Source organism: Cebus imitator, unplaced genomic scaffold (assembly GCF_001604975.1).
Source record: "Cebus imitator isolate Cc_AM_T3 unplaced genomic scaffold, Cebus_imitator-1.0 Scaffold87, whole genome shotgun sequence".
In the NCBI taxonomy this organism is placed as follows: domain Eukaryota; kingdom Metazoa; phylum Chordata; class Mammalia; order Primates; family Cebidae; genus Cebus; species Cebus imitator.
Window position 1 is genome coordinate 1,850,198 of NW_016107402.1, and position 27,873 is coordinate 1,878,070.

The following is a 27,873-nucleotide window of genomic DNA, read 5'->3' on the forward strand; positions in this document are numbered from 1 at the left end:
GACCAGGATGGTCTCGATCTCTTGACCTCGTGATCCACCCGCCTCGGCCTCCCAAAGTGCTGGGATTACAGGCTTGAGCCACCGTGCCCGGCCTGCTTTGTTTTTCTTAGCCACGTAGGATAGATATCTTTTTGTGTCAGTACATGCACAATACATGTAGGTCCACCTCATTCATCTTTTTTTTTTGAGACAGGGTCTTGCTCTGTCCCCCAGGCTGGAGTGTCGTGGTACAGTCATGGCTCCCTGAAGCCTGGACCTTTCTGGGCTCAGGTGGTCCTCCCACTTCCGTCTCCCAAGTAGCTGGGATTACAGGCATATGCCACCAGACTTGGCTAATTTTTAAACTTTTTTTTGTAGAGATGAGGTTTCTCCATGTTTCCCAGGCTGGTCTCGAACTCCTGAGCTTGAGCAATCCTCCCATCTTGGCCTCCTCAGAGTGTTGAGATTAAAGGAATGAGCCACCAAGCCCTGCCCATCTCCACTCTTTATACTGTTTTGTTCCTTTAATTGCCTTATTCTTTGTACTGCCTGGCACAGGATTCCACTTTTAAGGTGCACTGTGGTTAACTTAAGCAACCCCCCTACTAATGGACGTTTAAGTTGTTTCCAGCTTGGGCCATTAGCAACAAGGATCAAGAAGCATCGTTGTCCTTAGAGCTTTGCACATTTGCTAATTACTTCTCTATAATTCAGTCCCAGAAGCAGAATTCCTGGATCAAGGGGTATGCTTGTGCACAGGCTGATATATCTGGCTGATAGAATTGAGTCTTTTTTTTTTTTTTTTTTCTGAGACAGAGTTTCACTCTTGTTGCCCAGGCTGGAGTGCAATGGCACGATCTCGGCTCACCACAACCTCTGCCTCCCAGGTTCAAGCAATTCTCCTGCCTCAACCTCTCGAGTAGCTGGGACTACAGGTGCGCACCACCACGCCCAGCTAATTTTTGTATTTTTAGTAGAGACGGGGTTTCACCATGTTGATGGGGATGGTCTTGATCTCCTGACTTTGTGATCCGCCTGCCTCGGCCTCCCAAAGTGCTGGGATTACAGGCGTGAGCCACTGCACCTGGCAGCAAGTGAATCTTTAGGGAGGCATCTGCCTAGCAGGGAGCAGGATATGGGCACCAGCTAGCCAGACCTACTACCAACTTGCTGTGTGACCCTAGGTAAATCGCTTCCCCTCTCTGGTCCTCTGCTGCCATTAAGTAAGGGCAGTGATGTCTGGTGGTCATTCCATCTCTGATGCTCTAGTGGCAGGGCACGAAGGCACAAGAACTTACCCTCAGGTGGGTACCAGAGATGGGGCCTGGGGTGACCGGCTTCCACTGCTCAGAGCCTTCCTCCTGGACACTGATGTGGTAACCTGTGACAGGCCCAGCCCCTGTGTACAGTGGGGGTTCCCACTGCAGCAACAGGGATGTGGCCCGCACCTCAGAAGCCCGGACATCATACGGGGGGCCTGTGAGAAATGAGAGATGGGCAGACATGTATGAGTTGGGCAGCCAGGCAGCCAGCCAGCCAGGTGGAGAGCAAGCCCAGTGGTCAGTCAGCAAGCTTGTCAATCCATCAGTCACAATCAAGCCAGGAAGGGCCTGCTCTGGGTGTCACCGAGCCCTGGTCAGCCTTGGCATCATGACAAAGCTTGGCTCTGGGCCTGAAACGGGGTTAACTTTTCAAAATGTGCTCAGCCTCCCCTCCTCCCGGAAGCTTCCCTGACCTTCCCTGTCCCCATCCCAGACAGCATTAATCATTCTAAAGTGCTTCCGTGTTTAGTGTCGGGGCCAAGGGTGTGAATTCCAGAGTCAGACCTCTGGGGTTCTTGTTGAAGCTCCAACCTTTCCAGATATGGGGGCTCTGGGCGAGTTACTTAGCCTCTATGCTCCTGTCCCCTCATCTGTAAAATGGGGATAATAATAGTTCCTATAATATAGTGCTTCTGTGGCATTAGGGAGAATATTTATGAAAAGCGTCTGGTACCTAGTAAGTACCCAATAAATATTAGTTGTTTATAATTGTTGCTGTCGAAAGCGTCATACGTTGTAATTATCTGCCACTCAGGTAGAGGTTTTGTGTAGAAAACAACTGAGCTGAACAAAGTGATGGAAAGGTATGGTTCTCCTTCCTCAGCGGGAGGTGAGGGGCTCATCTGTGAGAAGGCTTACAGGGTTATGGGAGCAGTGGGTGGGGTGGCCAACTGTCCATTTGTCCAAGACTAAGAGGGTTCCTGGGACATGGGATTTTCAGTAGTAAACTGAAAGTCTCAGGCGAACCAGGACTGGCTGGTCATCTTAGCAGTGCGCTATGGCCATGGTCTATGGCCAGAGGCAAAGCTCAGGCAGTGTCTCGAGTTAGGGAATAGTTTGTGCTGGGGGTACAGGGCCAGTTGATGGCTCAGGTCAGGGGTCCTTTTTTTTTTTTTTTTTTTTGAGATGGAGACTTACTCTGTCACCCAGACTGGAGTGCAGTGGCGCAATCTTGGCTCACTGCAAACTCCACCTCCAGGGTTCAAGCAATTCTCATGCCTCAGCCACCCAAATAGCTGGGATTACAGGCATGTGCCACCATGTCTAGCTAATTTTGTATTATTAGTAGAGATGGGGTTTCACCGTGTTGGCCAGGCTGGTCTAGAAATCCTGACCTCAGGTGATCCACCTATCTCAGTTTCCCAAAATGTTAGGATTACAGGTGTGAGCCACTGCGCTCAGCCAATCAGGGGTCTTTTAAGACAGGCTGAGGACTCTGTCTGTGTCAGGAATTATAGAGTCAGTGTGTGGAAGGGGCAGGGGCCTGGGGTGGGGCGAAACAGTGCAAGCCTGAATGCACAGAGGACTGCAGTGGCCTTCATCTCATCGGGTAGGTTTGAGGGGGGAAGGAAGGGCAGGCGCTGGACTTCAGACCTTCAGGCCTCTCACCTGGCTGGGGCATCGTCCACTCTTTGCACTCAAACAGGCTGCTGGGTGCTGACAGCTCACCAACACCTGCCCAGTTGGCAGCCCGGGCACGGAACTCATAGAAGTGGCCTTCATGAAGGTCACTGACCTTGAGGAGCAGAAACACAGACTGTGAGGCTGAGGCTGGGGGAGGGATGGGGAGCAGGGGCAGTGGTGGGGGGTGGGGAGCGACTCAGAGCAAGAGGTCTGTGGGGACTTTGCTTTTATTTTTATTTTTTGAGACTTGGTCTCATTTTGTCACCCAGGCTAGAGTGCCATGGCATGAACATGGCTCACTGCAGCCTCAACCTTCTGAGCTCATGCAATCCTCCCATCTCAGCCTCTTGAGTAGCCAGGACTGCAGGTACACGCCACCACACTGAGCTTATTTTTGTATTTTTTATAGAGTCAAGGTTTCGAACATGTTGCTGGCTGGTCTCAGACTTTTAAGCTCAAACAATCCACCTGCCTCAACCTCCCAAAGTGCTGGGATTCTTTTTTTTTTGAGACAAGAGTTTTGTTCTTGCTGCCTAGGCTGGAGTGCAATGGTACAATCTTGGCTTACCACAACTTCTGCCTCCTGGGTTCAAGCAATCCTCCTGCCTCAGCCTCTTGAGTAGCTGGGAATATAGGCATGTGTCACCACACCTGGCTAATTTTGTATTTTTAGTAGAGATGGGGTTTCTCCATGTTGGTCAGGCTGGTCTTGAACTCCCAACCTCAAGTGATCCTCCCACCTTGGCCTCCCAAAGTGCTGGGATTACAGGCGTGAGCCACTGCTCCCAGCAAAGTGTTAGGATTCTTGGGGGCTCTAAACAGTTCTGCTCAAGGTGGGTCTGCACTGGAAAATGAGCTGGATGGCTGAGGCAGGGGAACTTGAGAACTCTGTCAGTCTCTGTCAGACTCCAAGACTCAAACACTGGCCTCCGGTCTCTGCTGAACAAGTCATGACACAGGCTGTGGCCACCTTCCAGCCTCACCTTGCAGACCCGGGTGGGGATAGGCTGCTGATTGACCGCGTGCCAGTCCAGCTCCTCCGAGTCGTGCTGGTCCAGGAAGTAGCCCAGGATCTTGCCACCTCCACGACGCTTGGGGGGTTTCCACCCAATGACCATTTCATTCTTCCCGCAGTTCAGGAGGACAAAGCCATATGGGGCAGACGGGGTAGCTATAGGGAGGTAGGGAGATGAGGACAGCTGCTCCCTGGGAGTGGCTGGATTGGACAGTGGGCCCTGAGGGAGCCAATGAGCCTCCCCTAGTGGGTGCCCACCCTACTCCAGAGGGTTTTCCCTGAGCCAGCAGTGTCTGTGCCCAGGGAGGGCATCGGAGCCTCAGGTTTCTGGGCCTGAGTGCTTCCCCACCCCCTGAAGCTACCAGGGCCTCATTCCATGGGCTCAAGCCAGGGTTACTTCCTCCCCAAAGGGAAGGGTGGCCAGGGCCAGCTCCAGTTCCCCTCAGAGGGCATATGTGCCAATAGCCACCAGGACTGGGCCCTCCAGGATGTGGCCTATGAGCCCCAGCTCCCTGCCCAGCCCAGGGAGGTTTGCAGGCTGGACCTGCCCTTGCACTCACCCAGAGCCTGCTTGACCCTGATGGGCTCGGTGGCGGCTGAGCTCTCACCTACCCCAGCCTCGCTGACTGACCTGACACAAAACTCATACTCCTTGCCCGTCCGCAGACCAGGAACTGTAAACCTGGGAGAGAAATGGGCAGCTTTCATGGATGTACAAACAGCCTGGAGACATTCCCAAACTTTCTAGAACAGCTTTGTGGAATAAGAGGTCCCCAGCGTGGTAGAATTTGAAGGTGCCAGGTCAATTCTTCCTAAAAGCATTGCCCTGGATCCCACGGCAATGCCTGAAATGGCACTGTGGAGGAGGTGGTCCTAGGGGTTTTAAAGGATGTTTGCTTTTCCAGATCCACCAATAAAATGCAAATACACTTGGAAAGGTACTAATCTGAAGCAACGGGAGCCAACTCCTGACCCAGTGCCATGTGATACATCTTCAGGACTTTGGGTTTTGTCCTTGAAAAAGCAGTGGTGGTTAATACCTGCACTCATGCTGTGACGCGAAAACGCAGAGCCCTTTCAGAGCTCCTCAGAGGGAGCTGTCATCCAGAGACATGCAGGGGTGCTCTGGCCTAGAGAAAAATGTCCTTCTCATCCTGTCCCTTTTTTGATAAAACCCAAATTGTGGACCTCTTTCTCTCTCTTCACCTATCAACATTCTCCGAGAGCAAATCTGTACTCGGAGCTCCTCTCAGCCAGGGGTCCCTGAGCAGTCCCCAGGACTTAAATCACATCAAGTGTGGACAGCTGACAGAGCAGCAAGCTCTCTGCTTGGGGACGAGTGCATCTTAGGGGGGATCATGCCTTTATGGGATGAAGGGAGCAGTGAAGGGGGTGACGGTCAGGGAGCACCTGAACAGGGGAGGCTGGGATGACTCCCAGACCAGACCCCGTTGACAACAGATGACAGCGATGATGATGGCAATGGCAGTGTGCCCTTGTCTGGAACTCACTTCATGTCTATCCACCAGGTACTCCTCACAACACCCTCTGGGGAAGATGCTGTTACGTATCCCTCTTTTGGAGATGAAGACAAAGTCTTGGGTGTTGGAGGGGCCCTTAAGGATGAGACTGTCCAGTTTTTTCATGTTTCATGCAGGGAAGCACTCCCACAGCAGGAGAGACGGCCAGGAGCACACAGCCAATTAGGGGCTCAGCCCAGAGGGTGGCCAGGTCTCCCGAGCCAGTGCAGCACCTGCCCACTCAGCACTCATTCATTTACTCCTTCAGACATTTTTGTGAGCCAGGCTCTGTAGTGCCTGATGATTCCACAGTGACCTGGACCACCACAGCCCAACTGAACTCTCTTTCTGTTGTCGCCCAGGCTCCAACTCCCGGGCAGCAGGGTGTAGCCTCTTTCCGGCCATGACACATGTAACAGGTGACAGGCACCCATGGGACAAGTTCTCTGGACATGCCAGAGCAGCATGCCGCCTTCACCTCCGTGTGCTACTTCCCCTGGGCATTCCGCTCCATTCATGCCAACTCTCCTTCAACCCCGGGCCTCCCCTTCAGGGACGCACAGCTGAATGCAAGTAGGGGGAGAGGTCTTCTAGGGATAAGGTTGACTCTGAGCTAATTAGTCAAAAACCTGATTATTCTCCAACTTGGGAATTTTAACTGTTTCCAGTAACAAAGTACAAGGGACTCCTTGCAGCTGACCGTGAGGCACCAAAGACCAGTGGGGCACCGGGCCTGTTCCTTTTTCTCGGCCAGATGACCTTGGCTCATGGCCCAGGGTGAGGGCAGCCCAGCCAGGTGTGTTCAAAGCTTGGCCAGTTGTCTGATGGAAAGGGAAGGAAGAGGTATTATCACCTAAGGTCCCTCTCCCACAGAGCTCCTAGATCAAGGGAAGTTACCAGCCCAGAAGCCCCAAAACTCACTGTGCCTGCTACGACGAGGGTCATTCCGTCCCAGGAATGAGGAGGGAACCTCAGAGTGGAGTGCGAGTTGGAATATCAAGAGGCCAGGAACGCACCCCTACCCTCCTGGTTTACAGAGGAGGGAACTGAGGCTCAGAGGGTGATGGTTAATACTGAGTGTCGACTTGATCGGTTCAAGGATGCAAAGTGTTATTCCTGGGTGCGTCTGTGAGGGTGTTGCTAAAGGAGATTTAACATTTGAGTCAGCGGACTGGGAAAGGCAGACCTGCCCTCAGTCTGGGTGGGTACCATCTAACTGGCTGCCAGCGTGGCTAGGATAAAGCAGGTAGAAGAATATGGAAGGACGAGACTGGATGAGTCTTCAGGCCTTCATCTTTCTGCCACGTTGGATGCTTCCTGCCCTCGAACATTGGACTCCAAGTTCTTCAGCTTTTGTACTCAGACTTACACAAGTGGTTTGCCAGGAGCTCTCAAGCTTCGTCCACAGACTGAAGGCTGCACTGCTGGCCTCCCTACTTTTGAGGTTTTGGGATTCAGACTAGCTTTGTTGCTCCCAGCTTGCAGGCAGATGGTTGTAGAACTTTACCTTGCGATTGTGTGAGGCACCCAATACTCCTTAATAAACTCCCTTTCATATATACAGCTATCCTATTAAGTCTGTCCCTCTAGAGAACCCTGACTAATACAGAATGGGTGAGGGGTGGTGTGGAGCCTGAACCATGCCTCCCTGGCTCCAAAGCCCTCCACTGCTCTGCTCTCCCCACCTCTCTCTGGCTCTAAGCTCCTAGAGGGATGAGAGCAAGGCATGGTCATCTCTGTTCACGGAGTCCTACAAATAGCACATTCTTAGCAAGCATTTGTTGACAAAGGCCATCTGGGTTCAAGTCCCAGTCCTGCCACTTACTAAGCTACAGGAGCTTTGGCAAGTTACTCAAACTCTCCATGCCTCAGTTTCTTCATCTGTAAAATGACTATAAAAGTAATAGTCCTACACATATAGGTTTGCAGGTAGAACCAACTGACCTTCCATATGAAAAATACCAGAACAGTACCTGGCTCAGGGGAAATACTGTGAAATGTGGGGCTTCATTATCATTATGGCGCCCCCCACTTCAAGGATGCTCTGGTGCAGAAAGCAGGGTGATCTGGTTTGACTCTGTGTCCCCACCCAAATCTCACGTTGAATTGTAATCCCTAGTGTTGGGGGAGGGATGTCGTGGGAGGAGATTGGATCATGGGGGCAGATTTCCCCTTTGCCGCTCTCAAGATAGGGAGCAAGTTCTCATGAGACCTGGTTGTTTGGAAGTGTGTAGCACTTCCTGCTTTGCTGTTTCTCCCTCTCCTGCTCCCACCACGTAAGACATGCTTCCTTCCCCCTCACCTCTGCCATAATTGTAAGTTTCCTGGAGCTTCCCTAGAAGCAGAAGCCTGTACAGCCCGCAGAACTGTGAGCTGATTAAACCTCTTTTCTTTATAAAAGAAATTACCCAGTCTCAGGTATGTCTTTATAGCAGTGTGAGGACAGACTGATACAGGTGGGCAGACGTACCTGGTGTCTTGGATGGGTTTGTTGTTAACTGTTTGCCACTCAGATGACCCCACCTCCCGGGAGTAGATGTAATAACCCAGGAGCTCTGGGTCTTTCACGGGATCCCATGTCAGGGAGACAGAGGTCTGTGTGTCTCGGAAAGCTTGAACTTGAGCTGGAGGAGGAAGGGTAGCTAAAAAATAGAAACATGGGCTGAATTAGAAGGCTGAGTTATGTGGCTCTCAGGCTAGGGAAGGGGAGGAGCATGGGGGGAGGCTAGGAGAAGCTCCCATAGCAATCAAGGTGCATGAATTCCTGACCTGTCGGGGACTTTGGGCAGCTCATTCCTAGGCCCAGAAGCGTACCCTAAAAGTCCTCTCTCCCCTTGCCTCTGAACATCTCTGCTTTCCCACTAAAGCACAAAAGCACTCACTCATTCATTCTTACACACACACACTCTCTCTCACTTGAAAGTCACCAAATCTGACAGCTTCCCTCAGTCCTTACCTTTAATCTCAGTTTTCTTTTTTTTGAAACTTCTTTACTGATTTTCAGGCTCCCTAAAACTAAGCTCTTTGAGGTAGGGGCTACTGTAACTTGTTCAATGGATAGATGGATGGTTGGTTGAATGAATGGATGGATGGATGGTTGATTGGATGGATGGATGGATGGATGGATGGATGGATGGATGGTTGGTTGGATGAATGGATGGTTGGATGGATGGATGGATGGATAGATGAATGGATGGATGAACAGGTGGATACATGGATGAATAAATGGATGGATAGTTAGATGGATGGATGAATAGATGGCTAGATGGACTGATGGATGGCAGGTGCATGATCTTCCTAGTTCTCTTTTTACTTCTCAAACTCCTAATGCATCCTTTGGTGGCTCTCTATTTTCTTTTGGCCCCCAAACGTTGGACTCCTCCAAGCTTCTGTTTCTTGACCTGCTCTGTTTTTCTTCCTCTCTTCTTTTTCCTAAGGTCCTGCCTGTCCCAGGTCTTCACCTCTCACCTCTTTGAAGGCTTTGCCTCTAGCTCTGCTCTCCCTTCCTTTCTGAATTATACCAGAGCCTTGCCTGGTGCAATTTAAGACTGGTTTATGGACTAGAGACTGCCCACATCTAATGACAAACTGCTCACTGGCCAGGCCCAAATCAGATTCAAATGCTAACCAGAAAAAGAAAAACACCACTGGCTCACCAACTTGTTCATATGTGCCGTGTGTGTGTGTGTATAGTTTTTACCCTCTAAATTACTGAAGTAGAACAAATCTAGAACTTTGAAATCTTCCCCAAATGGGACCTGCAGCAAACCAGGCTTTTCTTGCATAGGTGGCACTGTAGCAAAGTTCCTTAAAGGGCTGGTTGGTGATGGTAGCTACAGGGAACCTTCTAATCTCATGGCAGGGTAAAGAACCTCGGAATCCAGAGGCCTCAGAGGTGAGAGCCCTGGGAAACTGGGGTCAGAATGGAGTTGTAATTGGGAGACTCAGGAAGGAGCCGCAGGTGGGAGTAGTAATGAGGGTCTTTCAAACAATGGGTTTGGCCACTGAGGACAGCAAAGTGTGCAGCTTGGAAATGGCTCTCCCAGGTCCCCGTTATGCTGCAGATGAGTGGTGTCCTGCCTGGTAAGCCAGGGCTCAGGTGGGACAGCTCAGCCTCCACCAGGCAGGGGGCAGGGGCCTGCTCGGGAGTGAGGTGAAGGATCTAGGGGCAGGCCAGAGACCTGTAGAACAGAGAGACCACTTGCTCACACAGCCACTGTGCGGGACCCAGCTGCACTCTGTAACCCATGCACTGCTGATCTGGAAAAAGGCAGAAGGCTCTGGCAGGCACAGTGGCTCACACCTGTAATCCCAGCACTTTGGGCGGCTGAGGCGGGTGAATCATGAGGTCAGGAGTTCGAGACTAGCCTGGCCAGCATGGTGAAACCCCATCTCTACTAAAAATACAAAAATTATCAGGGCATGGTGGTGCATGCCTATAATCCCAGCTACTCAGGAGGCTGAGGCAGGAGAATCGCTTGAACCTGGGAGGTGGAGGCTGCAGTGAGCTGAGATCATACCACTGCACTCGAGCCTGGGCGACAGAGCGAGATTCCATGTCAAAAAAAAAAAAAGGTCAGAAGGCTGTCTCCCTCCATGAGAAATGTGATTTTTGATGTCTTAAAACTCCCCAGGTCTGAGATTGAATTGCTTTTCAGCTTCATGATGGGTAGAAGGGAGCAGGGACAGGGAAATGGGCAGGGCTTTGTCCCTGTAGCTTCAGGTGCTGAGCCTGACCTGGCCTGCCTCCTCCCCGACCCCCACATCACGAGGGTACCTGGCTTGCCCCGCAAGGCGATGGGCTCGCTGGTCTCTGAGGGGTCACTCAGGCCGTACCGGTTCATTGCTCGCACTCTGAAGACATACGACTTCCCTTTCTCCAGGTCCAGAAGGGCGAATCTCGGGGATTTCACAGGGCTTTCTGAGGTGATGGCCTCCCAGGTGCCGCTACCTATGACTGACTGAAGAAAAAGAGGAAATCGCATTGGCTAAGAGGTCGCGCTGACTGGCTCTGTGCTGGTCACCTCCCACGATCTCTGTCCCCAGCCCATGTGCTCTCATGATCCTCTATATTCAGCCTAGGCTGCCCTGAGCATGGGGCTATGTCCCATCTGCCTCCCCACCTCTCCACCTGGACGCCTACTGAGACCTCACGTCCAGCCTGTCCTGATGCAGCTCCTGAGCTTCCCATACCTGGAATGTTGTTTCCCCAGAAATCTCTTGACTGGCTTACTGTAGGCCTTTATTTAAAACCCACCTTCCTGGGGAGTGGGGAGGCCCTCCCAGCCACTCCATCTAAAAACATCAGCAGCCCCTCACCCCACACTTCAAGTTCTCCTCCCCACTCGATGTCTTTCTCCTTAGTGCCTACCACTCACTACTGTGCTTAATGTTTTACTGATGTATCCCATTTATCGTCGGCACCCCATCCTCTCTGACTGTTGTGTCCCCAAGAGCAAGAACAGGACTGGCACATGGCGGGTGCTCCATCTATGTTTCTGGGACAAATGAATGAACAAATGAATGAATGCTCACAATAACCCTGCAGGGAAGGTGTTAATTTCCCTGCTGATGAGGAAACTCACGTTCAGAGAGTGTCGGTAACTTGGCCAAAAGTCCTGCATCTATGGTATTTAACTTCACTCAGGTGTGGGTGACTGCAAACCTGTTTACTCTCCACAGCGTCAGGGACCCAGAAGGCAGCCAGAAACCCTGAGTCTCTGGGCAGATGGAGGGTGAAGAGCCCAGGGTGATAGAGATGAGTGAGGCACCCAGAGACTTTCTGCTGAGTTTGGGTGAGAGAGTTAAGACCTAGATGCACCAGGGGACCCACTGATTCCATCCTCGGTGGTCTTTCCCCTCCCAAGCCCATCTGGCTGTCAGTGGCCTAGAACCCAGGTAGCACAGGAAATTGCTGTAAGGAACCATGAACACTGCTAAGCACCTACTATGTGCCAGGTTCTATTCTAAGTCTTTATGTGTTCTAATTAATTTGATCCTCAGATTAATTAGACCTACAAGAGGTGTATGATTGTTATAATCATTTTATGGAAGAAGAAACAGAGGCACAGAGAGACTAAGTAACTTGCCTAAGGTCACACAGCTGGTAAATAGCAGAGATGGGATTTGAACCCAAGTAGCCTGACACCAACATCTTCACCGTGATACACTACCTCGCAAAACCAATCCTCAATTATCTGTAGCTTTCCTATGTTGGAGATAAAGGGTTACCTGTGAATGTGAAGAGAGTCTCGTTTGGATAACCAGAGACAGAGATTCCTCCCTGGAAATTTTAAATTCATTTATTCCCTAAACCTTCTCTGTCCACCCAGCTGGGCACAGAAAGTAATGAGAAGATAAACTGAGTTTCTGGCTTCAGGGAGATCCGTCAAGGACACCTCCTTGGGAAGCACTGACAGATCTTGAGGGTTGCTGGCCCTGGCTGTGGGCTGTGTTTTTTTTTTTTTTAGATGGAGACTTGGAGTCTAGCTCTGTTGCCCAGGCTGGAGTGCAATCATGCAATCTTGGCTCACTGCAACCTCTGCCTCCTAGGTTCAAGTGATTCTCCTGCCTCAGCCTCCTGAGTAGCTGGGATTACAGGCACGTACCACCACACCCAATTAATTTTTCTTTTTTTAGTAGAGAGATGGGGTTTCTCCATGTTGGTCAGGCTGGTCTTGAACTCCTGACCTCATGATCTGCCCACCTCGGCCTCCCAAAGTGCTGGGATTACAGGCACGAGCCACCATGCCTGGTCTGGGGGCTGTGCTTTATTTCATCTTCACAGGGCAGGGCCTTCATTCTATACTGAAGGAAACTGAGGCTCAGAGAAGTTAGGACAGTCACGCAGGATCACACAGCAAAACCAGGATTTGAATAGATTGTGACATCCATGCTGTCTTCTGCTCCGCCATACTGCCTTCCCTTACTGTGAATTCCACTCCACAAGACCTGCCTCATCCCCAGCGGGGCCTCCCCTGCCCTCACTTGGTCCCCAGTGAGAACCACCTCTTCATGCTAATCACTCTGTAGGCCCTGCAGTGCTGCTGGTGCCTGTCCCTGGCTGGAGGGTACCAGCCTCACTTCCCTCCCAATATAGTCCCACCAAGAAGTGCTTGGCCCCAATGTGTGGCCTGATGCCAGCGGACGTGCGGGCAGGGAGGTACCCAGGGGGTGGTGGATCATATTGTCATTGTTGTCTGTGCAGTTCAGCCTCAGGAATGACCAGCAGTGACTGGCCTTCCAGGGCTAAAGGTAGCCTCAAAAGGCTGCTCAATCCATCTCCATGCCTCTGTGTAGGGCCATGCCTGGGCCCTTCCAGGCAGGGAATTCTCTTTTATTCTCCAACAGCCTCCCTAGGGGACACTGACCAGATTCCCACTGCACATGTTTCTCAGGCTGGCCTGGGGCTGGGGCCCTGGGGTCCCATACCTTCTCCAGGGAGTATGTCAGCGGAGCTCTGCCCCGGGGTCTCGGCTCCTCCCAGGCCAGAACCACGTAGCCCTCTCGGATCTCGCTGGCATGGACATTGGTCGGTGGTGAGGGGATGGTTACAGTTTCTGGAATCAGAGTCACCTGGGGCTGAGATGGCTGGGACCTCAGAGACCCCCTAATCTCAGTGCCTCATTCCATGGAGGAGGGAACTGCACCCCCACCCATCCCTGAGAGATGGGCAGTAATTGGATCCAGGTCACCCAGGACTTTTCCTGCCCAGGACTTTTCCCAACGTGTTCCCTTCTTCAGGAGGGCCACAGCCAGATGAGCCACCGTGACCCCAGCACTTTGGCTCCCTCTGACTAGACCCCACCTGCCCTCACCCCCCACACCCTGCACAGGGACAGCTTCTGCCCCCTTGCCAGTTTGAGTCCCAGAGTTTCCAGAACTATACAGGAGGCCCAGTGTGTGGGAGGGTCCCGAGTACCTTCAAAATCATCTGTGCTGATGGTGATCTTGTTTCCCAGGTCAAACGGGACCTCTAGGATGAGAAGGGAGCATGGCCACAGGAGGAGTCGGGCCAGGGCCTACCCCACACCAGGCTCTGTGTCCTGCCCCATCCCGGTCCTGGCCTGGCACCCCTCACTGTGTGACTGCAGGCAGGTGCCCTCTGGCCTCAGCTCTCTCAGGAGTCCCAAGTGGAGCCCTGCTGCTCTCAGGCCCTGGGAGATGCTCTGTCTCTTGGGACACGTGGAGACAGAGAGGAGGTGCCTGGGGCCAGGTACCCTGGCATGGTGGAGCTTCTGGCCACCCAAGTCAGCATGGCTCCAGAGGGCTGAGAGGCCATGTCCCCACACTCAAGGTTAAGGACATCTGAGAGGTGCTGGGGTGCTCCCTCAGACTGCTCTCTCCCATGGACAGGTTTGGTTTCTTCCATTAGATTAGCTGTATCTTCCTTCTCACGCTAGGGGTTCCTAAGGACTAGATTGTGCCTCCTCCATCAGACTGGGGGTTCTCGGGGACTGGTCTTTGTCTCCTTCATTAGACTAGTGTTTACTGAGGGCTGGGCTGTGCTGCCTTCATCAGACTCGGGGTTCCTGAGGACTGGGTTGTCTCCTGTGTGAGGTAGTCCTGAGGGTTCCCGGACTGATGCTCTAGAAAGTCACTTAGGACCTCGGTACCCACCTGTCTGCCTCCGGGCTGCATCATGGTCGCCCATGACAACCACTTCTGAGGCTTTGGAGGGGAGGCTGCTGCCCGCCCTGCTGATGGCTCTCACCCGGAACCGATACCTCTGACCTTCGACGAGGCCTTGGATTGGGCACCGACAAGTCCCTCCGGGGGCCTCGTGGCAGGGGACCCATTCCCCAGAGTCACCCTGGCACCTGTGGGAGACAGGTCCCCCTTTTAGCCTTCATCCCCTGCCTACATCTCACACCTTCCCAGTGTGAGCCTCTACGAGGGCCATTCTCTGACCGGGGGGGAGCCTGCCCAGCTCATCTCTGCCAATAAAAGTCCTTCTCTCTGGCCTGGCGCAGTGGCTCATGCCTGCAATCCCAGCACTTTGGGAGGCCAAGGTGTGTGAATCACGAGGTCAGGAGTTCAAGACCAGCCTGGCCAACATGGTGAAACCCCATCTCTACTAAAAATACAAAAAATTAGCTGGGTGTGATGGCGGGCGCCTGTAATCTCAGCTACTCGGGAGGCTGAGGCAGGGAATCACTTGAACTCGGAAGGTGGAGGTTGCAGTGAGCTGAGTTGAGCCACTGCACTCCAACCCAGGCGGCCCTGTCTCAAAAAAAAAAAAAAAATGTCCTTCTTTCCTATGGAAGAGCCTGGCTCCAACCTCGGGCACCCAGGAGGCCTTCACACCATCCCTGATGCGCCCAGCGGCAGCGCCTTTCCCGGGACATCGTGGTGAGCCTACATCCCCAGCCCTTGTTTCATCTGTGCTGTGCCCGCTGCACCCAGCCCTCGCTTCATCTCCCTGCCAGTCCTGGGGGCACGTGTGGCCACCTTCACTGTACACATGGAGGATCTGTGGCTCAGAGAGTGACAAGACCTGCCCAAGGCCACACAGTGTTAGGAATCACCTGAGATTGTCCCCTCCCTAAGTTGGTGTGCATTCTAGGTTGACTCTCCAAGCCTGGGCTCACTGTGTCCTCTTGGTACTGATGTCCCAGGCAGTATGACAGTGCACATTATTCTTATTGTCACCGGCTGATTGGGGCCGTCGTCACATGTGGGTCCAAATGTCTCTACCGCTAATGACAAATGTGACTTTGGGCAAAGTCATCTCCCTGCATACCTCGGTTTCTCCATCCGCAGAAGGGGACGTTAGACAGTGCCCCTCCCCTTTAGAGAGGAGGCGTGCCGTTAGCACGGTCATGGGCCCGTCTGTGGCAGCATTAGCTATTTTCTCAAGCTGGGCCTTCAGAGCGGGCAGCATGGGAAGGAGGCTAGAGGTTCTGGGCCCTCTACCTGTTCTGTCCTGTGTGCCTCCTCCCTTGGGGTCAGTGCTATTCCATCTCTCTCTCTGTCATTCAGGAAGGAAAACAGCCCACGAATTCACTGTGCTCGGGGGTTTTGCCCCTCCGGGTCAGCTCATACCATAAAGGGTCCACAGGGCAGGGGCCAACTCCAGGGTAGAATTCCAGGTATCGGCATGACTTGGAGGCCTGGATGTCCTTCTATTACCCTTAAATTACACAGCACGGCCTGCTCCCTGTCCTGTTCTGAGGGGCGGGGGTTGGGGGGCTCCCTGAGGCCAGGCGTGGGGCCTCCTCTTTGCTATGGCTCCCACAACCAGACAGAATTCTACCCCTAGGGCCTCCGTCCCCCAAGAGAGCGACTCACTGCTCGATGGAGTAGGCAGTGATGGGGTGGCCCCGGGTGTCGCTGGGCGGGGCCCAAGTCAGGATGAGGCAGTCTCTGTTCACATCCAGGCATCGGACGTTCAGTGGGGAGCCTGGGGCCCCGGGGTTCTCAGCCTCGGCATCTGAAACCCGGGGGTGAGAGGGGAGGTCCTTCTAGTCAGTGGCCATTTGGTGACAAGCCCTTCCCACTCCCACCCAGCATCCTCTTCTCATTCATCCTCCAGGGGCTCAGTTTTGATCTTGAGGACTGGGGTCTAAATGTTAGCCCCCCCAACCCCATAACAGTATCTGAGGGACAGATGACAGCATTATTTTCTTGGGGGCCCATTTTACACCAAGTACCTGAACAAGTGGAATAGTTAATTCCAGCCCAAGAGTAGCCTTCCACTCTGTGGATGGGGAAACTGAGTCTCGCAGAGGTGAGTGACCTGCCCAAGGTCACCCAGCTGGTGAAGTGACAAAGCCAGGATTTGAACCCAGACCCTAAGCGGTAGCCAGAATCACTCCAGCCCCACACTCAGCTCCCTGCCTCCCTGGCTCCAGCTGGGCTAACTCTCGGGCCATGTCCCTTTGGAGGGCCAAAGGGTGTCATGAGGATTCTTGGAGACACCAACCCAAAGCCCGGATTTTATGATAGAGAAATTGAGGCCCCAAGACAGCAGGGCCCTTGCCTAAGGTTCCACAGCAACTCGGGACAGAGCCCTGGTCTCTGGGCTCCTGCTGCCACCCTGTGCCCACTCATGCCCTCACCTCTCACGAGCACGTAGGTGCTCTGTTCCCGGGGTCCGAAGGGCGAGGGTACTCGGACCATGTAGAGCCCCTCATCCTCTTTGTAGGTGCAGGACACCTTCAGGGACGCCTGGCGGTCTGTGTAGAGGATCTTCCGACGTCTCGAGGACCTCAGTAGCCTCCCTGTGGAGGGAAAGTGGGGAGCCACTGTGAATTTGTGGGGGGCCCTGGTCTCACCTGGGAACCATGGAAACTCAAGGGGTCTGGAGACCCTGGCCAGGCAGAGGGAGAGGCTGGTGAGGCTGCAGCCTGAGGCTCAGCTTGGGCCTGAGGTGGGGGTGGTGGCTTCCAGGACTTTGCTAAGGTGTCAGGGAACGCCCCTCTGCAGAGGGCTTGGGGAATAGGGAAGGGCCAATGTGGGGCTGGGGCTCAATGAAGAAGTGAAGGTTTAGGGACATAGCTGGGGACAAGGTGAGGAGTTGTAGATTCTCTGAGGAAGTAGGAGCAAGAGAGATGGGTCTCTGTGTGGGGTCAGGGGACTCGAAGAAGGGGGGCCTGGTTGGGTGGGTGGGAGCTCAGGAAGGGGCCAAGGTCTCATTGAGAGAGCTGGGGCCTCGGTGAGGGAGGCGGAGGACTTGTCGAGCGGCTGGGGTCAGGGAGGGGAGTGAGGGCTCACGGGACGGGAGCTTAGGAGGTGGATGGGGACTCAGACGGGGAGTCCAGGGCTCAGGGCGGGCCCTGCCCCGTGGCCACACTGTGGGGCCAGCTCTTCTCTTTTCCCCATGCGGAGGCCTTGCTCTCCGGTCAGCACCTCCGTTCTGGAAGATCTAGAGGTTTGGGAAGATGTCTCAGCCTTGTTACTGCAGCGGTCAGGGATCCTGACGGTTCCCCCACTCCCTGCTCCCAGCAGGTATGGCCTCCCTGGGCTCAGAACTGGGGGTGCCAGAGGGGCGCTGTACCCTGGGTCCTTACACCACAGGCCTGGTCACGGATGGGGTGGGAGTTTCAGCCATCCTCCTCCTCCCTCACTAGGCCACGTCTTCCTGCCTTGGCTCTGACCAGGCCTCTCCAGGCCCCACCTGAGGCATCCCCAGAGGCCTCCCAGCCCACGGGTCAGCAACTGTTTATCTGCATCTCCACCTGCCTCTGAAAAGCAGCCCACTCCGATCGCTTGTGGTGTCCTCCTGCCTCCTGGCCTTGGGCTCTGTTCCCATTGCTTCGGGTACCCTCACTCACTGCTCTTTTTTTTTTTTTTTTTTTTTTTTTTGAGATGAAGTTTCACTCTTGTTGCCCAAGCTGTAATGCAATGGAGCGATCTCAGCTCACCACAACATCCACCTCCTCCCAAGTAACTAGGATTACAGGTGCCCACCACCACACCCAGCTAATTTTTTGTATTTCTAGTAGAGATGGGGTTTCGCCATGTTGGCCAGGCTGGTCTTGAACTCTTGACCTCAGGTGATTCACCTGCCTCAGCCTCCCAGAGTGCTGGGATTACAGGTGTGAATCACCACGCTCACCTTCCTCATTCACTCTTAAGGAGGTAACGATGCATGTAAATGGCTGAGCAGGTGCCTGGTCACTGCCAGCGACTATAATTGTCCCCTCTTCCCAGGTGGACACAGCCCCCAGGGCTCGTGCATGTCTGCATCTACCCTTCACCCTAGCCCCAGCCCAGGGCCTGGCACCCCACAGATGCTTGGTGGCCATTTGTGTGTGCCATGGTCTGCCCATGCCCGGCTGCACTCCCACTCTCCTCTGACTCCAGCGCTTTAGCTCAGCTGGTACTGGTTGGGGAAGGTCTCTGTCTGCTAGGGGTCCTCTCTGGCTCTGAGTTGAGCTTCGGAGGGGCTAACTCTAGAGGCTGGGGGCCACAACTGGGGGTCCTCACCGTCTCGGAACCACTGGATGCTCTCAGCATCTAACACATCTTCTGAAAACAAGCATGACAGGGAGAAGGGTTCCTTCTCACGAGCAAAGACTGGCTTCAGCACCGATGTGAATTCCACGTTGGGGCCAAACATTGATCCTGGGGTGGGATGAAATTTGGGGAAGAAGTTTTTGAGGCAGCCAGCCTGGCCTGGGTCTTAGATGGGAGTGAGGCCTTTTATGGGGCATCCCCTCTCTTCTGGGTCTTGACTGAGAGAAGGGGACCTGGCCTTGGGGTAGGAGGAGAAGAGACTTATCTAGGTAGGGGCCAGGGAAGCCGAATGGCAAACATCTGAAGGCCAAGCCCATTGGTTTTTCTGGCTTCTGGCTTTGCCTTTCTTTTTTTTGAGATGGAGCTTGACTCTTGTCACCCAGGCTGGAGTGCAATGGCGCAATCTTGGCTCACTGTGACCTCTGCCTCCTGGGTTCAAGCGATTCTCCTATCTCAGCCTCCTGAGTAGCCGGGATTACAGATGCCACCCTGCACTAACCCATGCCCTCACCTCTCACAAGCACATAGGTGCTCTGTTCCCGGGGTCTGAAGGGCGAAGGCACCTGGTGAGGGTGCCCACCACCATGCCAGGTTAATTGTCATATTTTTAATAGAGACGGGGTTTCTCCCTATTGGCCAAGCTGGTCTTGAACTCCTGATCTCAGGCGATCTGCCCGCCTTGGCCTCCCAAAGTGCTGGGATTACAGGTGTGAGCCACCGCACCCAGCACCCCCGGCTTTGCCTTTCTAGCCCAGTTTGGTCAGAGGACAGCTCAGTAGCTGGGGGACACCTCTGGGGTACCCTGGGGCCCTTAGAAATCAGGTGAAAGTGTTACCAGCTCCTAGATAAACCCCAGTGGACATCCTTTCATGGACAGGGGATGGCTATATTCTAAACAGGGACCATGGGGGTGGAGGAGCAAAGCCTGAACAAAGAGTCCAGGTCCTCTCTTCCCCAGCCGACTTACTTTTGAAGATCTCTGAATCGAAGCCAGCATCCTTCCCCAGGTAAGCTGAAAGCCAAAGGCAAACGGAGTTGGAGAAGGTTCAGACTCCACATTCCTATGCTATTTTGGGGACATGGGCTTTGGATATGAGTTTGAGACCTGACCTGTCGGTGGCTCCCCCTTGTGGCTTTGGGAAAGTTCTTTCACACCTCTGTGCCTCAGTTTCCTCAACAGTAAAATGGGACAGTAATTCCTACCTGATGGTGGTGGGGCTAGGAATGAGCAGGTTCACATGAATCAAACCCCCAGCCATAGCCTGACACAAGGAAGCTTCTCAATACGTGCTGGTTTTCTTTCCCTACCCAAACTTGCCCCCAGGATCACACACTGTCTTCACAGTGGTCAAGCCTGGTCAGAGACGCCGGGATTTCTGGTGGGATCAGGGAGAGCGGCGGGGGAGGGGCAGCACTGCGAGGCGTCTGGGGGCTGAAGGGTGAAATCCAAGGTACTGTTGCCACAGACCACCGGAGAATAGTAACAGCAGCTCTGGCTCACACAGTGCTTGCCCCATGCTGTGAGGATTAAATGGGCCAATTAAACACATAAACACATGGATTCATTTAATCTTCACAACAGCCCTGTCAGTCGGTACTATTATCATCCTCTCAAACAGAGGGGGAAACTGAGGCACAGTCACCCAGGCAACACCCCAGCAGTTGGAAGCTCTGACTTGATACTGGTCCCTGGAAAGGCTCTTCCTTAGCAAGGTCCAGAGAAGGGGAGGAGGCTGCCCGAGACCACGCGGGTCAGTGGAAGAGTCAGGTTTGGAACCCGGGACTCCTGCCTCCCAGGCCGCTAAAACCACCCAAGTTACTACAGAGATGAGAGCAGAGGGTGGCAGCGGCAGTGAGTGGAGCAGGAGGGGTGGGATTGGCTGGAAACTGGGGCCAAGAGCAAGCCTGGTGGACCCTGGAGTTGCCAGCCTTGATGGAGGGAGGGACGGGGATCTTGAAGAAGTGGTGGGAAGGATGGGTGGGCAGAGGGTGGCAGGGTCCCAGTGCCTGACCTTGGGCTTGACACTGGGCACGGTCTATGGAGACAGCTCAAATTTCCGCACAAGAGCTTGGCCTGGCAGCAGATCTGCCTCCTAAGAGCTATTTAGGGAACAGGGCAGGGGGTGGAGAGGGCTGTGCAGGACAGTTTAACGAGGTCTGATGAGAGGCAGGGAGGGTGGGCTGCGCTCCACCTGTCTACTGCCTAAGACAGCTGCCCTAGGAGTGTGTGCATGAGTGCACATACGTCTATGAGTGCGTGTGTGTGTGTGTGTGTGTGTGTGTGCACGTGTGGGCTTCTCTTTCCTGGGGGTCCTGGAGCTCAGGGCACAACATTCTTCTGGGCACAAAGGTGTGATCCCCTTGGGCAGTGTCCTGCCCTGGTCATGGGAGTGGGTACCATGCGCCAAGGCTTATATGTATCATCTCATTTAATTAATGTGAGCATCTGAAAGAGGTGGTAGGATCGTTGGATTCTCTATTTCACAGATGAGGAAATAGAGGCTCAGAGAAGTGAGGTGGCTTCCCAGGATTACACAGCCAGTCAGCAACAGGGGCAGGATGTGAATCTGGGTCTGTCTGACTCCTGAGTGTCTCCCTGCTTTATGCTGTGACTTCAGATGCCCACGGGGTAACCTCCAGGAGGGGCCCAAGCCCAACTGGAAAATGTGCACCAGAATCCACATGGGGCAGTGGAGGTCAGGTGGGGAGTTGCTGGGGTTTGGCCTTTGCCCTGAGGACCCCTCAGCTGGGTTGGCAGGACCAGACTACCCTCCCAGAGGCCCTGAGATGGATCCTGACCTAACTGCAATCTGGTGGGCCAAGCATGCTCTTTGGCATGGCAGGCAGGTGGGTTCACCTTAAACAGTTGTGTAGGTTGTGCACAGTATGCAAATGTGTCCCTGAGAGGGCAAGTTGGGGGCTAAAATTCAGGCTGTTTTTTATTTTCCAAGCCATGTGCCCTGGAGCGGAAGCTGCACCTGCCTGCAGAATTCAGGTGCAGCTAATTTTGCTAATTCATCCACTCAATTCACACCAAGGTGCCCACCATGCCAGTGATGACCCTGCAGAGAGAGCTGAATTCAAGTCCCAGCCCTGCCACTGGCTGGCTGAGGTTAGAATCAGGTACTGTTCCCAGGGAAGTGGGAGTCTCTAGGGCTGCCCTGATCACCAATGCCAGGCCAAACAGCCCTGTGCCAAGGGCCCTCCTCGGGTCTCACGCAGACCCATGCCCTTGTCTGCTCAGCTTGGGTTTGTTGTGGCCCAGCCTGACTGTTGTGGATGGGAGGACTCACTGCGGACGAGGACTTTGGCGAAGGAGGAGGCCTGGCCATAGGCATTCTTCACTCGCACGGTGTAAGTGGCTGAGTCCTCAATGGTGCATCTGAAAAGGAGACAGGGAGAAGTCCCTTCCAAGGCTGCTGGCTCCATGGGAAACACAAGTCTCCATATGTGGGTGGGAAAAGCTGGAACTAAGGGAAGCCTCATGGTGCCAGGAAGAGACTTTGGGCACCATCTCTGAAAAGCTGTGTGTTTTCAGGTTGGCCACTGCACCTTTCCATGCTTTGGTGTCCTCTGAAAAACTGGGGACACGACACCACCTAAACCATCTCAGGAGAAAGTGCTTTGAAAATATAATATGCCAATTGCAGTTATTGCTGACTCTGGAGGATCAGAGAGGTTAAGTGACTTTCCCAGGATCACACAGCAAATGGAATTCAACTCTGCTTCAAACAAGAATTCTGAAGCGGGAGCCTCTTCCTTTCTCAGGGAGCAGCAGACAAACTTGGTCAAGGCAGATTGCAATCTGGGTAGAACTGGGCCAGACACCCAGGTGTTCCTCAGGCATGGGTCTCACCACCAACCAGGACAACCCAGTCATGTCCCCAGTGGAAGCCTGGGCCAGTTCCATCCTGGGGCACCTTGGTGACAGAGGGGAGATGGTAGGCTGTGGCACCTCTGGCCCCATCAGCAAGCAGAGGCCCCTTGGTGCCTTCTTTTTGCCCCTGGTCACTCAGGGCAGGAATCCTTGTTGCTTTTAAGGCCAATCCCGCCTGCCTCTGAAGGCCCCACCCCAGGCCTGCACACCCTCCCAACTGTGCGGTCCACACGGCCCCTCCCTACTGCAGCCTTGTGTGGTCAGGTATGTAGGTCTCCCCACTTCTGGAGGGTAAGATCAGTGTTCTGCTTCTCTTTGTGTCTCTGAGGCCTGAGTTGGTTGAGGTGTAGGGTTTGGTGTTTGGGAAACAACCCACATAGAGAGAAATGGCTCAAACTAGGTGAGACCCTTAACTTTCTTTCTTTTTATTTTTATTTAGATGGAGTTTTGCTCTTGTTGCCTAGGCTGGAGTGCAGTGGCGTCATCTCAGCTCACTGCAATCTCTGCCTCCGGGGTTCAGACGATTCTCCTGCCTCAGCCTCCAGAGGAGCTGGGATTACGGGCATGCACCACCACGACCGGCTAATTTTTGCATTTTTAGCAGAGATGGGGTTTCACCATTGTTGGTCAGGCTGGTCTCGAACTCCTGACCTCAAGTGATCCACCTGCCTCAGCCTCCCGAAGTGCTGGGATTACAGGCATGAGCCACCGTGCCGGGCCGAGGCCCTTAACTTTCTGAGCCTGTTTCATTACCTGTAACATGGGGTGCCAGTGCATCCCTCAAGCATGGCGGCAGGGATTATCGATCATATATGAAAAGCACCTAGCACAGGGCTTGGCACCTGGGAGGAGGTCAGCGTGTGGCAGCTGATATGAATGGTGGATGACACAGGCCTGGGGGAGGATTGGGCTCTTACAGTCTCACGTGCCCTCCCCCCGCTCGCCCTGCCTCTTCCCTCAAAATCACGCTTAGGACTCACCATCTCCTGAAAGGCTGAACTCTCTCCCAGGTAACTGCTTCGCCTTACATGTGTACATCTGTGTATACAAGCACATGCATGTGCACATGTATATGTGCATGTGTGCATATGTGCGTGGACAGGTGCACGTGTGTGTGTTATGGTGTTTTCTCTCCCCCACAAGGAGCCTTTCCAGCATGCCCAGCTCAGCATCCAGACCTCACGGCTAGCCTCTGAGTTCAAATTTCTCACCGTGTATCCCAAGGCGTCAGAATCACACAGTGGGTGTGTGTGTTAAAGATCGATTCCTGGAATCTGAATCTCTGGGGGCCAGGGGTCAGGGGTGTCTGTCCTGTCCCAAGGATCAGTATTTTGACCAGCACCACAGAGACTTCTGAAGAAGGAGAACTTGGGCCACAGCTCCGAGGACGGGTTTGGGATCCCGTTCTGGCCTTGGTGGTGGCAGGGCCCAGGGTCATGGGTCTCCCCAGGTCCCCAGTCTCACCTTCTGATCTCCAGGGACAGCAACCCGTAGTTGTTGGTGATTCGGTACTTTCCGGCAGGAAAGAGGCGGGGATCAATCCGTGTGTCATTTTTGTACCTGTGGACACATAGTGGTCTGTGGCAGAAGGTGTGGGTCTAAGCAGGAGGGGTCTGGGGCCTCTTGAACTGGGATTCCAGCAGCGGGTTTTGTGGTTGTTTTTTTTTTAGATGGAGTCTTGCTCTATTGCCCAGGCTGGAGTGCAGTGCTGCCATCTCAGCTCATTGCAACCTCTGCCTCCTGGGTTCAGGCAATTTTTCCTGCCTTTGCCTCTCGAATAGCTGGGATTACAGGCGCCCGCCACCAGACCCAGCTAATTTTTGTATTTTGAATAGAGATGGAGTTTCCCCGTGTTGTTTGGGCTGGTCTTGAACTTCTGACCTCAGATGATCCACCTGCTTCAGCCTCCCAAAGTGTTGGGATTATAGGCGTGAACCCCCGCACCTGGCCTCCAGTTGCAGTTTTGTGTTGCTCACTTGCCCATGTGATAGGAGGAGCACTTATGCCACTCTGAGCCTCAGTTGTCCTGACCCACAAAATGGGGGTACAAGAGCACCGGCCTCACAGGGCTGCTGTGACAATTAAATGGGATGAGCATGTAAAGCCTTTCCCCCGTGCCCACACTCTGCAGGTGCTCAAGGGTTTCTTTCCCTTCTAGGGGCAGAGAAGAGGGAGCCTTTAATTAGGAGCAGGTGCCCCTCCCCCTGCCAAGCCATTCCCAGGGGTACCCTAGGACCAGGCCCCAGCTATTCCCTTCCCTCTGAAGGGGCTTGCCAGGGAAGGAACCCCCGACCCCTGCCTCTCTTCCCAATCCCCCAGGTTGGCCGTTCTTTATTTTGGCTCTCATTATAGGAGCCGGGGGAGCTTTCAAAAATCTCCATGCCTAGTTTTTGAACAGAAACCTGTGGAAATTTGCATCGGAAACTGCTAATTGTGCCCCAATAGCCATTTTCAGGCCATTGAATATGGAATTTACCCATGAGCCACCCCATATGAGACATATCTCCTTGCCTCTTTCCGCTATGTGTGGCCGTATGACTTAGCATTGTCAATGTCAAGCCAGGACGAGAGTCATGTGGCTGCTCCTGATGACACCCTTTGCCCCTTTTACGTCTTTTGTGTCATTGTTCCCTCTGTCCTTGGCAGGAACAGGGTGGTGCTGGTGGCTGTCTGACACCCCGAAGCTCAGAGCCGCCCCTCCAGCAGTGGTGCTGAGAAGCTGCGTCCCTGGGGAATCTGTGCAGCAGCCTGTGCTGTCTGCATCCAGATATTCAGAAGGAAGAAAATAAGCTTCTAGCTTATTTAAGCCGTTAAAAACAAAACCAAACTCCAGGCTGCATCCCAGACCAATGAAATCAGAATTTCTGTGGGTGAGACCCTGGGGATCAGTATTTTGAAAATCCCCTCATGAGGCCGGGTGTGGTAACATGCCTGTAATCCCAACATTTTGGGAGGCCGAGGCTGGAGGATTGCTTGAGGCCAGGGGATCAAGACCAGCCTGGGCAACACAGCAAGACCCCATCTTTACAAAATATTCTTTAAAATAATTAGCTGGACATGGTGGGGTGTGCCTGTCATCTTAACTACTCAGGGGGCTGAGGCAGGAGGATCGCTTGAGGCCAGGATTTTGAGGCTGCAGTGAACCATGATTGTGCCACTGCACTCTACCCTGGGTGATAGAGCAAAATCCTGTCTAGAAAATATATATATATATATATATATATATATATATATTGTTTTTCTTAATGTCCTTTGTGATCCCCAAGGGTAGTCAAGCAGATCACCCTGCGCTGGATGCTCCCCTCGTTTTCTGAGAACTCAGGTGTTGTTCCCCCTGCTGTGTGGACAGGGCAGGGGGGTGGCCTGGGGGCCTGGAGGCCTAAGGAGTAGGGACTGAGGAGTGAGGGTGAGTGACACTTAGGATGCCTGGGTTTTGACACAGCTTGCTGTGTGACCTTGGGCAACTCAGTACCCCTCTCTGGGCCTCTGTGTCCAGAGTCTCATGGGGCGAATGCTTCTCTCTGTCCTGGGGCAGTGGCTGAGGTTGAGGAGGAGGCCTCCTAGAGAGAGGGCACCCTAGCCTCAGCCCACTTCCTTCTGGCCCTGGCCTCACCCATGCCCTGTTTGTCTCCAGGGCAACCAAACATAGCCATACCCGCACCCCACCATGCAGCCCCCAGCCTGGTCCCCTCCCGAAAGGAGCCTGAACATCCCACAGGGCCAATCTCTCGGTGGCCAATCTCTCCAGCTCTCCCTGGCCTGGGGGGCCAGAGTTCGGCCCCTCACCACACACCTGTCAGGAACATTCCAGACACCTCAGCCTGGCCAGCTTTGCTTTTCCTGGAAAAAGCAGCTGCTGTGGCTCTGGCATGGCCAAGATAGCCGCAGACCTCAACGCTCACCCCTCCCTCTCTCTGCGCCTCAGTCTCCGCCTGTGCAGTCAGGCTCTTGACGGCACAGGCAGAGGACCACCGAAGTGGCAGCCGGTGACAAAACACGCTTGACTGAGACGGGGGAGCTGACGGGCCTGCCCAGGGCCTGGCTCGGCAACGACCTCATAAAGGAGTGAGATTTCTGTTATTTACCTAAATCTTTTTTTTGGCCTCACAAATGTTAGTGTTAGATTTTAGTTTCTGAGAATGCTTTAGGGAGGCAGAGGCAGGCAGAGCACTTGAAGTCAGGAGCTCCAAACTAGCCTGTCCAAAATGGTGAAACCCTATCTCTACTAAAAATACACCAAAAAAATTAGCTGGGTGTGCTGGTGGGCGCCTGTAATCCCAGCTACTTGGGAGGCTGAGGCAGGAGAATCATTTGAACCCAGGAGGTGGAGATTGCAGTGAGCCGAAATTATGCCATTGCTCTCCAGCCTGGGCAACAGAATGAGATTCCATCTTAAAAAAAAAAATTTTTTTTTTAAAGAAAATAAGGCCAGGCATGGTGGCTCATGCCTGTATTCCCAAAGCTTTGGGTGACTGAGATGGGTGGAATACTTGAGGACAGGAGTTTGAGATCAACCGGGGCAACATAAGGAGACTCTGTCTCTACAAAAAAATTAAAAAGTTAGCCGATGTGGTGGCACATGGCTGTGGTCCCAGCTACTTGGAGGCTCAGGTGGGAGGATCACTTGAGCCTAGGAAGTTGAGGCTGCAGTGAGCTGTGATTGCACCACTGCACTCTAGCCTGGGCTACAGAGTGAGACCTTATCTCTAAGTAATAATGATAATTGTTGAATGAATAGACTTGCCTACCTTAACACGCCAGGTGAGCCGGAATATTCCTCCAGTCCTGGGGCTGGACAGAATCTCTAGAGGTCAGTCCTGGGGCAACGTGTGGTCCTGCCTGATGTGATTGATGATGGAAAACCAGATCCTTCAAGCCAGGAGTGCCAGGGGCTACCTGAGCTGCCCAGGCTGGAGGTAGGCCTGGGCTTGGCTTATGCCACTTGTCAAGAATGCTCAGCTCCCTGTTGTGGCAACCTCGTTGGCAGGGGTAGAAACAAGGTCCCCTCCGAAGAGGCTTCCAAGAATGCCTTCCATGTGGGGCTCAGTGCCAGGGCCGAGCAGAGCTTGGCTGCGGGGCCAGGACAGCTGAGATGCTGACCTCTACTTAGCCCGGCCAGCACTGGGAGCAGTCCTCCTAGTGGAACCAGTAACCTGCACTCAGGGACCGCCCAGTCCCCACAGAACCCCAGGGCCCAGCAAGGTACTTGGCATACTTTTTGGAATAAATGCCAGCTGGCAATGACCAGCCCTGATGCCAGCTCCCCCAAGATGCCTTTCTTGATTGCTCCTGGCCTGAGTGATTTCTAATTTCTCTGCTTTCTGAAGCATTACATGTGCTTTGAGGAAAGTAACACTTACAATAATCACTCTCCTACTCTCTAAGCCAGTGGAAAGCGTTATGGGCTTAGAGGCAGGAGACCGGAGTTTGAATCCTGGCTCACGTTGGCTGTGTGACCTTAGATAAGTCACACTATCTCTCTGAGCCTCGACATCCTTACCTGTGAAATGGGCATAGTAGTTCCTACCTCATGAATGGCCCTGATGCCTCAGATGAGAGTGAAGTTCTGGGTCAGTG

The 27,873-nt window shown here is 53.5% G+C and overlaps 1 protein-coding gene across 1 annotated transcript in view; it reads right to left on the reverse strand.

Annotated features, from left to right (window-relative positions):
- MYOM3 (myomesin 3) overlaps window positions 1-27,873 on the reverse strand; it is a 59,751-nt gene that overhangs the window by 23,940 nt on the left and 7,938 nt on the right. Inside the window, exons 6-20 of the mRNA XM_017534474.2 lie at window positions 23,761-23,856; window positions 21,713-21,801; window positions 19,387-19,431; window positions 18,390-18,527; window positions 16,520-16,681; window positions 15,750-15,891; window positions 14,079-14,278; window positions 13,381-13,434; window positions 12,891-13,018; window positions 10,237-10,420; window positions 7,930-8,101; window positions 4,500-4,621; window positions 3,908-4,095; window positions 2,910-3,036; window positions 1,278-1,456 (exon numbers count right to left, since the gene is read on the reverse strand). Of these exons, the coding sequence (XP_017389963.1) occupies window positions 1,278-1,456; window positions 2,910-3,036; window positions 3,908-4,095; window positions 4,500-4,621; window positions 7,930-8,101; window positions 10,237-10,420; window positions 12,891-13,018; window positions 13,381-13,434; window positions 14,079-14,278; window positions 15,750-15,891; window positions 16,520-16,681; window positions 18,390-18,527; window positions 19,387-19,431; window positions 21,713-21,801; window positions 23,761-23,856 (2,026 nt within the window). The remainder of the gene's footprint in view (window positions 1-1,277; window positions 1,457-2,909; window positions 3,037-3,907; window positions 4,096-4,499; window positions 4,622-7,929; window positions 8,102-10,236; window positions 10,421-12,890; window positions 13,019-13,380; window positions 13,435-14,078; window positions 14,279-15,749; window positions 15,892-16,519; window positions 16,682-18,389; window positions 18,528-19,386; window positions 19,432-21,712; window positions 21,802-23,760; window positions 23,857-27,873) is intronic.